The sequence below is a fragment of the Anomaloglossus baeobatrachus genome, chromosome 4 (genome assembly GCF_048569485.1).
Source record: "Anomaloglossus baeobatrachus isolate aAnoBae1 chromosome 4, aAnoBae1.hap1, whole genome shotgun sequence".
In the NCBI taxonomy this organism is placed as follows: domain Eukaryota; kingdom Metazoa; phylum Chordata; class Amphibia; order Anura; family Aromobatidae; genus Anomaloglossus; species Anomaloglossus baeobatrachus.
The window spans coordinates 385,957,697-385,971,834 of NC_134356.1; the positions used below are offsets into that span (position 1 = coordinate 385,957,697).

At 43.4% G+C, this 14,138-nt stretch overlaps 1 protein-coding gene across 1 annotated transcript in view; it reads right to left on the reverse strand.

Moving 5' to 3' along the window:
• SEMA3D (semaphorin 3D) overlaps window positions 1-14,138 on the reverse strand; it is a 301,084-nt gene that overhangs the window by 93,817 nt on the left and 193,129 nt on the right. The window contains exon 8 of the mRNA XM_075343494.1: window positions 3,196-3,324. Within this exon, the coding sequence (XP_075199609.1) occupies window positions 3,196-3,324 (129 nt within the window). The remainder of the gene's footprint in view (window positions 1-3,195; window positions 3,325-14,138) is intronic.

Sequence of the window (14,138 nt, forward strand, 5' to 3'; positions counted from 1 at the left end):
TATGTGTGAAAGACCCCTAAAGCGGGCTTTACATGCTGCAATCTTGCTAGCGAGATCGCAAGCGATCGTACCCGCCCCCGTCGATTGTGCGACACGGGCATATCGCTTCCCGTGTCGCACAACCTCGCTTACCCCTGTCACACGGACTTACCTGCCCTGTGACGTCGCTCTGGCCAGTGAACCGCCTCCTACCTAAGGGGGCGGGTCGTGCAGCGTCACAGCAACGTCACACGGCAGGCGGCCAATAGAAGCGGAGGGGTGGAGATGTGCGGGATGTAAACATCCCGCCCACCTCCTCCTTCCGCATTGCCGATGGAGGCAGGTAAGGAGATGTTCCTCGCTCCTGCGGTGTCACACACAGCGATGTATGCTGCCGCAGGAACGAGGAACAACATCGCTAACATCCTGAAAACGATTTTTTGTTTCAGGATGACCTCTCCGCGGCAAACGATTTTGCCCTCTTTTGCGATCGTTTAAGATCGCTCTTCAGTGTTACACACTGCAATATCGTTAATGACGCCGGATGTGCGTCACAAACAACGTGACCCCGACGATAATTAATTAACGATATTGTAGCGTGTAAAGCCCGCTTTAATCTGGAATGCTTCTTTCCATCCTACTGGTAGTCTACTGAAATTTTCTTCATGACACATTATACATTTGTCGCGGGCGGGGAGGATGCCGTCGCTGCTGCGCTCTCGCTAACGCTCGGGTCCGGCGCTGATGCGGCTGCTCGGTGGTTTGAGCGGTGGGCCGGATCCGGGGACTCGAGCGGCGCTCCTTGCCCCCGTGAGTGAAAGGGGTGGTTGGTTTGGGGGATTTAGTCCATGACGCCACCCACGGGTCGTGGTGAAGATGGGCACCACCGCTGCTGGTGACGGGGATCCCGAGAGTGATGGTAGGGAGCAGCTGGGATGTTGTTTTCACCCTCCGTGGGTAGGGTCGGTGGTCCCGGGGCCCAATGATGTGACGGGGAGGCAGGGTTGGTGAGGTGCAGGGTTGCAGGGACAGCGCGGCGCGGTGCCGGATGGCACGGGTGTACTCACTCAGCAAGAAAGGTACAAAGTCCTCGGTAAACCAAACGGCTGGATGGACGGGTCCCGCAGCCGGCTGCATTGCTTCTCCCTGGACAGGTGATGGCGGCTGTCTTTCCCTGCACCTTGATGTTCTCCTTCTGACTACTATGGATTACCAACGGTAGTCTGCTCCCCGGTGTATGGGTACCGGAGGAGCCCGTTTGCCCACAGGCGCTGGCCCTTGGGTCTCTAGCCTTAGGCGGTAGCTGTATACCCTCACCGTGTGGGCAGTTGCCTTCAATCGGGACTTTTGCTGTTGTGAAACCCCTGGGGTTCCAGTCACATTCGGATCTGACTATTGTCGGCTGCTCCAAGCCTGGTCGGGGTCCGATGGCCCTGCCTGTGTGTGCTGGCTTCACTTCGCTCCCTGGTCGGTACCGGCGGGCCGTCGCCTGACTCCAGTCCTACGGTTCCGTGTTGCTCCACCACTCCTGCAGACGGCCACCACCATCTGCCAACCTTGCTGTCAGTGCCTGGGCCACAAACCCAGACACCCAAGTGTTTGTTCCTCTCACTTCAACTCCTAAACTGTTCTCTGTCTGTTCTGTCACTTTTCCCGCCTCCAGGCCTGGGAACTCCTCGGTGGGTGGGGCCAACCACTTGGCTCCGCCCAACCTGGTGTGGACATCAGACACTGGAGGGAGGCAACAAGGGTTTTTGTTTGGCTGGTGTCCCTGTCTAGTGGGGGTGGGGGGTGTTTGTATGTTCTTTGTGACGACCTGGCTAGGCCAGGGCGCCACACATTATTAGTGGTAAATTTGGGTTATGAGTTGCGTTTATTTTGCTGAAAATTTTTCAAACATTAACAATTTTCAAACTACATTTTTATTTTCTACAACCAGATAGTCATATTGCAGAAAATAGCTAAAAAGTGAGTGGTGGCTATCTGAACATGTGGCAAGGACTAAATGGGTGAGCACTATACGTCAGGATTTTTTTTTCTTTTTTATCATTTTATGGTTAAATGGCCTTTTATCGCCATTTTGCTGAATCCGCGTGGAAGAAGAATACAAAATATATGGATTTCGGCAAATGCTGATATTTGTAAAGTTCAAAAAGAATTCAATTCCACTCAAATGCATTCACTCATCTCTAACCCGTACATCTCATTTTTGGAAAGGGTTAATATTGTTATCTTTGCAAAATAAAAATATTAAGGAAGAATAACGACAGCATTTTATATACATATGGGTGTCAATTTCATAGTATGGCAAGTAATCTCTGGGAATATTTTTGGTATATGGGAGAAAAGCTGAGTACCAAAAGTAAACCCATAAGGGTATAACATATAAGCTCTATAAGGACTCTGCCATACTCACGTGGAAATCATGCACGTGCCGCGAGACATGTATTTTCCCTGCGTGTTGCGTGTGGTAAGTACGTGTCTCCGGTACGTGCGGTTCACGTGTGTTCTTCGTGTGCTATCCGCGATAACACACGGAGAACCAGTAATTTACATACGTGATCCTCGCTGCTGTCCAGGGTTCTGATCTTCGGCTCCAGCCCTGCCCACTCCCCGCTGATGCTGCTTCTGGCTGAGCAGAGGGGCAGGGATTAGAGCCCGTAACAGCACGCCCACCTCCTTTACACGCTCATAATAAGCGGCGGTCAGCAGCAACTGTTTACAATGGAAGATTCTACAGGGATGGTGGAGGTGAGTATGTGTTTTTTTATTTTAAAATAATGACACGTGTTTCTCCGGCGCGTGTCACACGGGACCGCATCCACACTACATCCGTGTGGTACGGGTGCGGGCCATGTGACACCCGTGCTGCCGGAGAACACGTGGACATATCAGCGTGCGAAACACATGGACACACGTAAGTATGGAACGGACACATGTTCTGTTCCAAAATACTTATGTGTGTCCAAACAATTATGAAATCATAAGTCCACGTGTGTACGTGCCTCTAGTACATGATAAAAATGCCAAACACGTACCGGAGGCACGAACGTGTGACAGAGGCCTTAAGAAGTATTTGTTCACATGGGCGTTGCCATCACAGCAAGGCAACATTGCTAACCACTGTGTTACTATGCTGCCTCAGCTTTCTCAATGGCCTGATCTCTGTGAACCTTTATTCATATCATGCTGCTTATAGAGAAAAAAAAATCTCACCATTAAGCCAGTAATGATCAGCGATATCTGTTCTGATGAAATGATGTTCATTGGGTGGTCCGAGCGAACGAGTAAATGTTGTTTCTTTTCCAAGGAAATCTGACGCTGTCCCAGCAAAAAGATACTTATCTGAAAACAATAACATCAATATATGATATAATGCGTAGAATTAATATTGTTCATAACTTAATCCTATAAAATCTATATTTTGCACTTATATATTAAAAGGAACCTGTCATGTGGAAAAATGCTATTAACCTGCAGATATGGGGTTAATCTGCATGTTATTAGCATTCTAAACCTGCCCGCTGCCTGCACATTAAACCCTGCTGCCGGGAGTAAATTAACTTTACTCCTCTCGGCAGCATTTTGGTTTCAGTCACATGGGCATCGCTGGTGTGGATTCAGTCACTGTTCTGTGTATGGAGAGCAGCAGCTGTAACTGTGCCCCCCACACTGACTGAAAGTCGCTCTGAATTAGAGGAAGCTATCAGTCAGTTTGGGGCATGGCTACAGCCTCTGCTCTCCATAGACATAGCAGTCACTGAACCCGTGCCAGCACCGCCTCGTGAATGAAACCCGAACTCTGCTTGGAGTATTAAAGTTCTTTTCCTACAGGTAGCAGGCAGGTTCAGAATGCGATTATCTGCAGATTAACCCTATATCTGCAGATTTAATAGTATTGTTATGCATAACAGGTTCCCTTTAAGCACAGAGAGTGTCATAAACTTGTTGCCTCGATTATATGAATTAAAAAAAACTTGTCTGGATAAACAAATACCCTGTTCAACCCAGTGCAGTATCTGAATGCTTCTTAAAAGAGGATTTCCATTTTTGACAGTTCATTCCCATTAAATGAAATACAATAAACGCATCACTAAGGCCTAAGTCACACGGCATGAAAATCGGAGCGAGTGGAATGCGGTAAAACATCGCATTCCACTCGGACCAATTTTAGCCTATGTGCCAAAACCCATGAGCGATTATTTTCTCAGCTCTAACCGGACCGAGAAAACAGTCGCAGCATGCTGTGAGTGTAATGCAATCCTTGATTCTCTCGCACCCATTCAAGTCTATGGGTGAGAGAAAAATTGCACTGCACTCGCAGTACACCGGTGTACTGCGAGTGCAGAGCGAGAATGACAATAGCCTGCAACAGAGGAGAGAGGTAGATAAATTCCTCTCTTCCTTAGTACCGTCTCTCCCCTCCGCAGTGCCGACCCGCTCCTCCGCAGTGTAGGCCCGCCCCCCGCAGTTGTGGTCCAATCGCACGATTGGACCTCAGTCGCAGTGACACTTGCATGACACACAGCTCCCGTTGTGCTGCCAGCAAGTGTCATGCAAGGATTGCAGTAGTCCCCAGTTTGGCCCCGGCCTCCTTGTCTTGATGTTAGGTTCCCATATTTCAATTGTAATCTGTGGTTAGGTCCTGCCTCTATTGTATATCCATACAGAATTTTTTTCAGGTAGGTGAACCAAACAAATTTTTCAAGAGGAAGACGCTTGGGGAAACAATGGGCTTATCGGGCTTTTTGCTGGTTTCCTGAGCCTTTTTGTAAAGTATTTGACTGCCAGTGGGCTTTTAAAATGATTTTCAAGTGTTTTGGGTCTCTTTTTTACTGACGTTCTCCAGACTTCTTTTATAACTCTATTGAACAATTAAGAAACCACTGACAAAACACTCAAAAAATGCTTGGTGTCTTCCCATGCACATATTGAGCATTCCCATTGACTTGTGATGTAAAGTGTAGAGTATCTTCAGAGTGGAAAACACCTGAAAAATGCTCAAACTACTTCTTTTAACTGCTCGGCATCATTGTAAACTCAAAGCAACTCAGAGACACTCAAAGAACTGAACATATGAGTATCAAATTGTTTTTACATAGGAATATATATGTTTATTGTTTTAAACATTTAGTTACTTTTCTGGTGGGTTTCAGGGCATTTGCATTTACTGATATAAAAAATTACATGGCTGCTGATTGGTAAATGTTTACTGGTTCGCTAACATATAAAAGCCTGTTTACAAAGGCAGACCACATTTCAGATATTCACTGAATGATCAGTAGTAGATAGCTGCTATTGATCTCGGCAGCGCAGGTCCTATTTACACAGGATGATATGCTGCCAAGAATGATTAATTTTTGGGATACCCAAAGATAATTTCACCTGATGAACCTGCATTTTGCTTGTTTACTAGCTATTCAGCAGCGTGTTCACACTGTTCGATTATTGAGAAGCAAGGGTTGCTAGGAATACACATTTCACGATAATCATGAATGATTAATAACAGAAAATGTTCCCTTATATGCAGAGCTACCAAAGGGGAAATTAGATATTACAAAAAGCACGCTAAAATAATCTATGTGATGACGGCAGGACATGTTCACCAAGGTGAGAGACATTTTTTTTTCTAACTCTTTTCTACTACATGACCAACATGGAGGACTACTCTTTAGAGATGAGTGGACTCATTGAAGCCGGACTTTAGATAAAGTTCTGTTCTGGAATTGAACTTGACCTGAAACCCAATAGAAGTCACTGATTGGGCTGTATGACTCTCCGCCTGCCTACAGCCAGTAATATACAGAGCACTTCCGAAGGAGGGATTTCTCCATTTTTTCTTTATTTGGTGCACACTACATCTGATCATGTTGTTACCCCCCAGCCAATCAAACACTGCAAGCAGTTTGCCCTGGACTGATCACTGAGCATACCCTGATGCTCGTTCAAGTGGTTTGCATACGTAAACAACCCAAACTTTAACTTTGTTTTTTTGTAAAGTCTGTGCTCAGTACGAACACCAAATTTAACTTTTCAGGTTTGCTCATCTCTACTCCTCTTTATTAACATAGAACTCCCAAAAATGTATATGAAAATAGGTTGACGTTTTGTGATTTGGTGGACAGAAATTCAATATTATATAACCATAGGTGGGGGAAACTGTTATAGCTATTCTCATTGTCTTTATTTGTAAATATTTTTGCTTCATTAAACTGTCATGTAAAACAAATTGTCTTTGTACATGTTAATGCCATAGGCAAACACACGTTTCCTTCCTAAGAAAACTTCCCCTTGGTTATTCCTTAATGTTAAGTCCTTTAGACAACATGATTTGGCTTTAAGGTATCAATTGTCAACTTATGAAAAGTAAACGTCACAATGAATAATTGATGGTGTTTTTGTTAGCCCCGTCACAGAGCAGGGATGGACACAGTTTTGTCACTGACAAGCCTTTGTTGACGTGATGATACATACAGATCTGTTCAGGGACGTTCCTTGTGCAGACAGTGCTGTCTGCGGAGTCTTTCATCTCTCTCTGTCAGATACGCATATAGTATAACATAAGTGGTTTAATATTTCCCGAATGTACGGTGAAATGGAATAAATGGAGATTACAAGCTTTTCACTGTAAGCTGTGATCCGTCACAAATATGGGATGTCTGTATCTTTCAACCATATTCAATAAAACATTTTTACGCCTGCTAAGAGATAAAAGCTTCTTTCAGGACAATAGTATTCTTTATGAGTTAGGCTTCCACATAATTATCTTCATTATTTCTCAGCATATATTTTTCCAGCAAAATTCAGCTCTGATTAGGCAAAAATCTTCATATTTCTATCAGTCATCACCATACTGATTATTTTGCTGTTTTAAGGTGACCATAGATTATGACTTTAAATATCAATTTTATGTATTATCAATTTGTATTGTACTGATTTGTATTGTATTATCAATTTCTCTTAAAGAGGTCCAACCACCAGGATTTTGCAATATGAATATTTTCCTTATCGGTACATTTATGGCCATACCAAACATGTGCAGTTTTTTATTATTTTAGTGGTGAAAATAAATCAGACGTTTGCCAAAAAAAAATTGGGAGATTGTGTTGCCATTTTACAAGACCTGTAACATTTTCTTTTTTTTTGGTTGATGGAGCTGTGTGATGGCTTATTTTTCTCATGGCAAGATAATATTTTTATTAGTGGCATTTTAGGATAGAGATAATGTTTTGATTGCTTGTGACCAAAAATAACGTAATTTTGACGTTCTTGAATTTTTTTTACAGTGTTTACCGTCGATAGTGTTTATTATATTTATATTTTGATAAATTGAACTTTTCTAAACACGGTGATACCACTTACATTATTTTTTTTATATTTCATTTTATTATGTTTACTTTTGATGGGGCAAAAAGTGGGTACTTTTTTTTTTTTTTTTTACATTTTTTTAAAACATGTTTCTTTATTCTTCACTGCTTTTAATATTCTACTTAGGGGACTATAGCCTGCAATCTTCTGATCACTTGTGCTATATACTACATTTAGTGAAAATCACTGTCTCTTTGAAAGCCTGGGCAAATGAGTCTTAGGGCTCATGCACACTTTGCGTCCTGGCCAGTGCAGAAATTAATGCACCCTCTGGCAGACGTGACGCTGCGTGTTGACAAAAAGAATGTATCCAAAACGCATGAATTTTGGATGCATTTTGCATGCATTTTACATATATTTTGGATGTATTTTTGTCAGTGTGGTCCCCCAGCTCTGCTACATGCCCGCTGACAAAAGACACAGACAGAGCCGGGCAATGAGAATTAACTCGGATGAACTGCACCTGACTTCATTGTCATCCCGCGGCTCTGTCTCTTTGTGCTGTCATGAACTCAGATGAACCTCCGCAGTCAGTGACAGGACACAGGAGTCCGCAGCAGTGACATCAGAGCTTCACCCGATTTCACCGACATCGCGCGTCTCTCTCTCTCTGTGTCGCAGCCTGATTTGCGGTCACATGTGAAGGACTCACCTGTGATCACAAATCCCCTGAGTGACTGCAGTGAGCCACACGATCAGCTGTGCTTTCACTCAGGTTACTCGCGACCACAGCTGCAGTCCTCCACCTGAGAGTGGTGGCCGCGAGTAACCTCAGTGACAGCACAGCTGATCGCGCGACTGACTTCATTTGCTGCATGGCGCTCACAGGAGCGACGGTGTTCTACTGCCGCTCCTGTCAACTTCCAATGTAGGAGAGCTGAAAGCGTCGTTGGGACCTTGTGTGGATTATGTCGGACATAGAGGTGTTTTTGAGGGGTTAATAAAGTGGTGAAAGAGGGTGTTTTTTTGTCTTTTATTACAAATAAAGGATTTTTTGGATTTGTGTGTTTATTTTCTTTAACTTACAGGATAATCATGGAAGGTATCTCAGGGAGACGCCTGCCATGATTAACCTAGGGCTTAGTCGCAGCTATGGGCTGCTGCCATTAACTCCTTTTAACTCCTTTTGCCACCACACCAGGGAAATTCGGGATGAGCCGGCTAGAGTCCCGAGACTGTCGCATCTAATGGATGCGGCAATTCCGGGTGGCTGCTGGTTGATATTGTTAGGCTGGGGGGCTCCCCATAACGTGGAGCATCCCATCCTGAGAATACCAGCCTTCAGCCTTGTGGCTTTACCCTGGCTGGTATCCAAATTGGGGGGACCACATTTCGGATTTTTTTAATTATTTTTTTTTTATTGCTCGATATAGACACGCCCACTGGTGGCTGTGATTGGTTGCAGTGAGACAGCTGGGGGTGTGTCTGACTACAACCAATCATAGGCACCGGTGGGCGGGGGAAGTAGGGAATACGAGATGGATTAATGAGTGGTCAGTATTTTCAAAAAAGGAGAAGCCGCCACAGTGTGAACGCCGAGCAGCGCAGTGCAGAGAGAGAGAGACCGAAAGACCTGCTTTTATTATGTTAAAAAAAAAAATGCGGATCGCAACAAAAATGCAGCATTTGCTGCTTAGCATTTTGGTAGCGTTTTTCTACAACTCATTGCTTTCAATGGGTGTAGAACGCTGCCAAAATGCTCAAAAGAAGTGACATGCTGCTTTTCTAAATGCAGAGATTTTGTCAAATTTTTGACAATTAAAACTCTGAGTTTCAAAAAGCATAGTGTGCACGGATTTTACATGATTCTCATAGACTTTGCTGGGGAACCAGAACGCATACATTTTGACAATGTGACGCTGCTGCTCAAAACGATGCAGAAACGCAAAAAAATAAGCAATGTGCGCATGAGCCCTTACTATGACAAGCACGGAGGTCTTCAGCAAACTCCCTACTGTCATAGCAACCCATCGGCCAGCTACAATCACATCACGGTATGCCAATGGGGCACTCCGATGCCGGTGCATGTAAAATTCCACTGTCAGAGTATGATAGCGGGATTTAACATATTAACAATTTTGATTGTTAGCAGTAAGTCCTGGCTTTAGAACACAGCCATTATCTGCCAAGTATGTGGTGGGCTCACTCTGTGAGCCCGCTTCATACACCTGCTTCCAGCTTGCACCATACATGAATCGTGGATGTTGTGAATGGGTTAATCTGAAACATTGCAAAGCACGACTTTTCTCAATTAAAGCCTGCTTTACACGTTGCAGTTGCAACACCTCCATCATATGTGTGGCATGTTCAATTTGTTGAACGTGCCGCACAAACGATTAACCCCCCCGTCACACGTACTTACCCGTCCATACGACCTCGATGTGGGTGGCGAACGTCCACTTCCTGGAGTGGGAGGAACGTTCGGCGTCACATCGACGTCACATGGCAGCCGGCCAATAGAAGCGGAGGGGGGTAAACATCCCACCCACCTCCTTCCTTCCGCATTGTCGGCGGGAGCAGCGGACGGAGGTAAGCTGTCGTTCAATGTTCCCGGGGTGTCACACACTGCGATGTGTGATGCCTCGGGAACATTGCACAACCGCACGTTCAATCTTTGAGGAATGAATGATGTGCATGCGATAAACGGATTTTCGTTCAATCGCAATTGCACGGAGGTTTTACACGCTACAATCATACTTACGATGCCGGATGTGCGTCACTTACAACGTGACCCGGCCGCCACATCGTAAGATTTATTGTAGCATGTAAAGCGGCCTTAAGTCACTGGCCCATCAGAAGGTCTGTGTTACTTTCGATAGAGATGAGTCTGGGCTGGAAGAAGTCTCTACAGTTGGATAAAAGTTTGACCAAATATAAATAACTTCAATTTAAGACATCACCAATGAATTAATGGTTTTACTTGTGCTTTATATACACATAGTACTTTTCAGAGCTCCTGTGTGTAAAGTTGCAGGGTGGTAACATTAGTGTTAATACATATCTATATGTTTGGGTGCTACTGGGACATCATACTGTGTGGGCATATCTTCCAACTTTTGAAGAACAGAAAGTGGGACACATTATGTAGCATGCTCAGCTCTTCGTGGGACAATTTGTCCATGCCCATAGCCATGCTCCAAGCAACACTGACTGTCAAGGATAATGGGGGCTAGAGATGAGTGGATGAATTCACAGGAGTCCTGTCCAGCATGCAAGTCAGTGGTACCATGCGACTGGACGGGAGGCTTCGAGTCTCTCTCAGCGTCCCTGCCTTTTGATTATCCAGGGCTGTTGTCACATCATCTGCTCAGTCTGCTCAACTCTAATTAAGACGTGGGGATTTATTTTTTAATTATTCATTGTCATAGCAGCCAGAACTTTCTAATCTTGATGTAAGCTTCACTATGAAACATCTGGCTTTTTGTGTCTGTAAGGTCGTGTTCACACATTGACTATTAGGTGAATTTTTTACATCAGCATTTGCAAGCCACAAGTAAGAGTGTAACAATTAGAGGAAAAGTAGAAAAGAAACACAAACACCACTTCTGCATTTATTAGGAACTCCTTGCTTTGGCTTACAAATACTGAGGCAAAAACTCACCAGATACGCAATACGCACTTGGTCTAAGGCCGTGTTCACACATCGCATAAATACTGTGTTTTTTTATTTCTGCAGGTGTCCGCACAAAACTACGCAGCATTAATCTTCCCTGGTTGTTGCATTTTTGCTGCATTTTGTATGCTTTTCCCCCTGTATTTGATACATTTTTGTCACAGATGTAAAGCAGTGTTTTAATGTGGTTTTTATAGTACAGAAAAGCATTGGTTCTCCACTTGAAAAAGTAACAATTTTTTCCGTGCTTTCTTAGACTCCAATTAGAAACCTCTAGAGGAAAAAAAGTATCAAAACCGAACAGTTCAGCAGTGTCTTTAGATACACAGTGGGTGAAGCTTTCGTGAAATCAAATCTACGTTGCTTGGACATTTACACACAGAATTTTTTTTAAGAAAAGCACATTAAAAATGTCACTGTTTTAATTGTTTTGTATTATTTTTTAGTAATTTTATAGAAAGAAAAAAAATATCTCTTTTGTTCTCCCTCTAGAATACAAAACACAGGGATACACTGCTCTGTACAATGTATCTCTAAAGGGGGCTTTACACGCAACGACATCGCTAACGAGATGTCATTAGGGTCACGGAATTCGTGACGCACATCCGGCCTCGTTAGCTACGTTGTTAAATGTGAAACGCACGAAAGACTGTTAACGATCAAAGTTACTCACCTAATCGTTGACACGTTGTTCTAATCCCAAATGTCGTTGCTGTTGCAGGATGCTGGTTGTTCGTCGTTCCTGCGGCAGCACACATCGCTATGTGTGACACCGCAGGAATGAAGAACATCACCGTACCTGCGGACGCCCACAATGAGGAAGGAAGGAGGTGGTCCGGATGTTCGGCCCGCTCATCTCCGCCCCTCCACTTCTATTGGGAGGCCGCTTAGAGACGCCGCTTTGACGCCGAACGAACCATCCCCTTAGAAAGGAGGCGGTTCGCCGGCCACAGTGACGTCGCTAGGCAGGTAAGTACATGTGACGGGTCCTCGCGATGTTGTGCGCCACGGGCAGCGATTTGCCCGTGACGCACAACCGAAGGGGGCGGGTGCTTTCACCAGCGACATCGGTAGTAATGTCGCTGCGTGAAAAGCAGCTTTTAGTTGCTTGGTTGCTTGCAATGTTGAATGTTGTTGGTTTCAGTCGGGGGGTGAGGAAATTTAAAATGAATGTCTATGTTTCTCATAATTTTTAGCTGTTTTATAGGAACACAAACATCTACCCTTTCTTTACCTCTAGAATAGAGGGATATAGATACATTGCTTGCTACATACAGAGTTATCTCAAACTACCTATATAATCTGCTTCTGGATTCCATGCCTGCACTACAGGTCACGATTACCAAATCCTCCTATGTCTTTCAGTTTGGGTGGTGGCACATTAGCTGGGCTGCTCCCCATGAATATAGAGGAACATGAAGTATGATTCCCAGGAAGACTAGAGGAGAGGAGTGCTGTTAATTTAATTGATGCACCGCAGAGATATTCCAGCCCTGATGAGGAGGAAGAGCTACAGAGCCAGCAAAGGGGAGATGAGAAGAAGCTGAAATAAAAGCCCTGACTGCCGGGACAGTTTTGCTGAATCAGGGACAGCCCTGCTGAATCCGGGACAGTTGAAAGCTGTGTGTGGGAGAGCTGTGGATGCATTAAACTGAGTGTGGGGGCTTGTGGGGACATCAAACTGTTAGAAGTGGGATGGACCAGCATAAAAAGGTGTGTGTGGGGCAACTATGCAGACATCACACAATTTGAGGGAGCTGTGGGGAACATATTAAGTGTAGGAGGCAGTGTGGCTAACATACTGAGTGGTGGGTGTCTGGGGTAACATATTGTGTGCTGGGCATCATACTGCAGGAGACACTATTAATGAAGGTAAACCTATACATATTATATTTACTTAAGGATAAGTACCAGGTGCAGTATTTACTGTTTTTTTTATAAACTTTATAAAAAGCAGTAAATTCTATGCTCTGGATTAGCTAGTACAGGTAAGAATACATATTACAATAAGCCATAGCAAAACATGTATTATCACTTGTCAACACACTTAATTTTTTTCAATAATATTGTATTAATAATAATAAAAAACAGAATTAAGTTTGTCTTGTTGCTTTGCCCCTATACAACATTCATGGACTCTTGTGTGTCCCTTGTGAAAATGAATTGCCCACCACTGGTATAGTCCATATAGTGTAGAAATATATTCCATCTGCGATAAATGCCAGACTGACTCATATGGCTAGTTTGCGTCTCTGACATGCCTCAGTTGTTTCCATTTTTAAGTAAAAAGCTATTTTTTGTGCATACGTAATATGTCTAATCAGTTTGCAGGGAAAAACTGATTAATGATGTTTTTCTATAATAATGGTTGAGATACAATTACTCTATAGATGAGTTCATCTATCACTTCAAGCAATTGCAACAAAATACATTCCAATAATAATGTTCTACATGTGACTACAAGCCGATTATTTTTATTTATATGATGGACTACACAACAAGAAGTCAAATGAATGAATGAAAGTGCAGCTTGAGTTTGGCCATTTTGGAAATGTATGTTCTCAAGGACTGATATATAGAGTTAAAATAGTTAGTCTGGTGCGCAATTAGACTCTGACAGACCTTCCGTATAATCAAATGTGTCTATATGTCTAGCTTTAATCTAATCATTTGTATATTTTTAGGAAACCTGAATGCTGATTACTCAAATCCGAAAAAAACAGAAGCAAGCAAACTCCAGCGACAAAAGAGCCTTTCAGCATGTATTGGACATGGATGTCAAACAGATACTGAATGTCACCAGATGTTAGACCACACAGGTCTGAGCCTGTCATCTCACCAGACTTTCATCAGGTAAAACACAAATATACAAATAATTTTACTACAATTGTAACTTCCATATGTAAATAACAGATTAACAGAAAACAAATGTTTTATTATATTTATCTATTATCTATCTATCTATATTGTCTATCTCTCTGTCTTCCTATTATCTGTCTATCTATCTATCCATTGTGTATCTATCTATCTATCTATCTATCTACATTGTGTAGTAAGTGTCATATATTTAATATTTATTGTGGCCACTTTAGTATTACATGCTGTTGTCATAACCAGTATTTATTCATGAAAAACTGGTTATGTCAAGCTACATAAGATTTGTAAACATGGTAGAGAT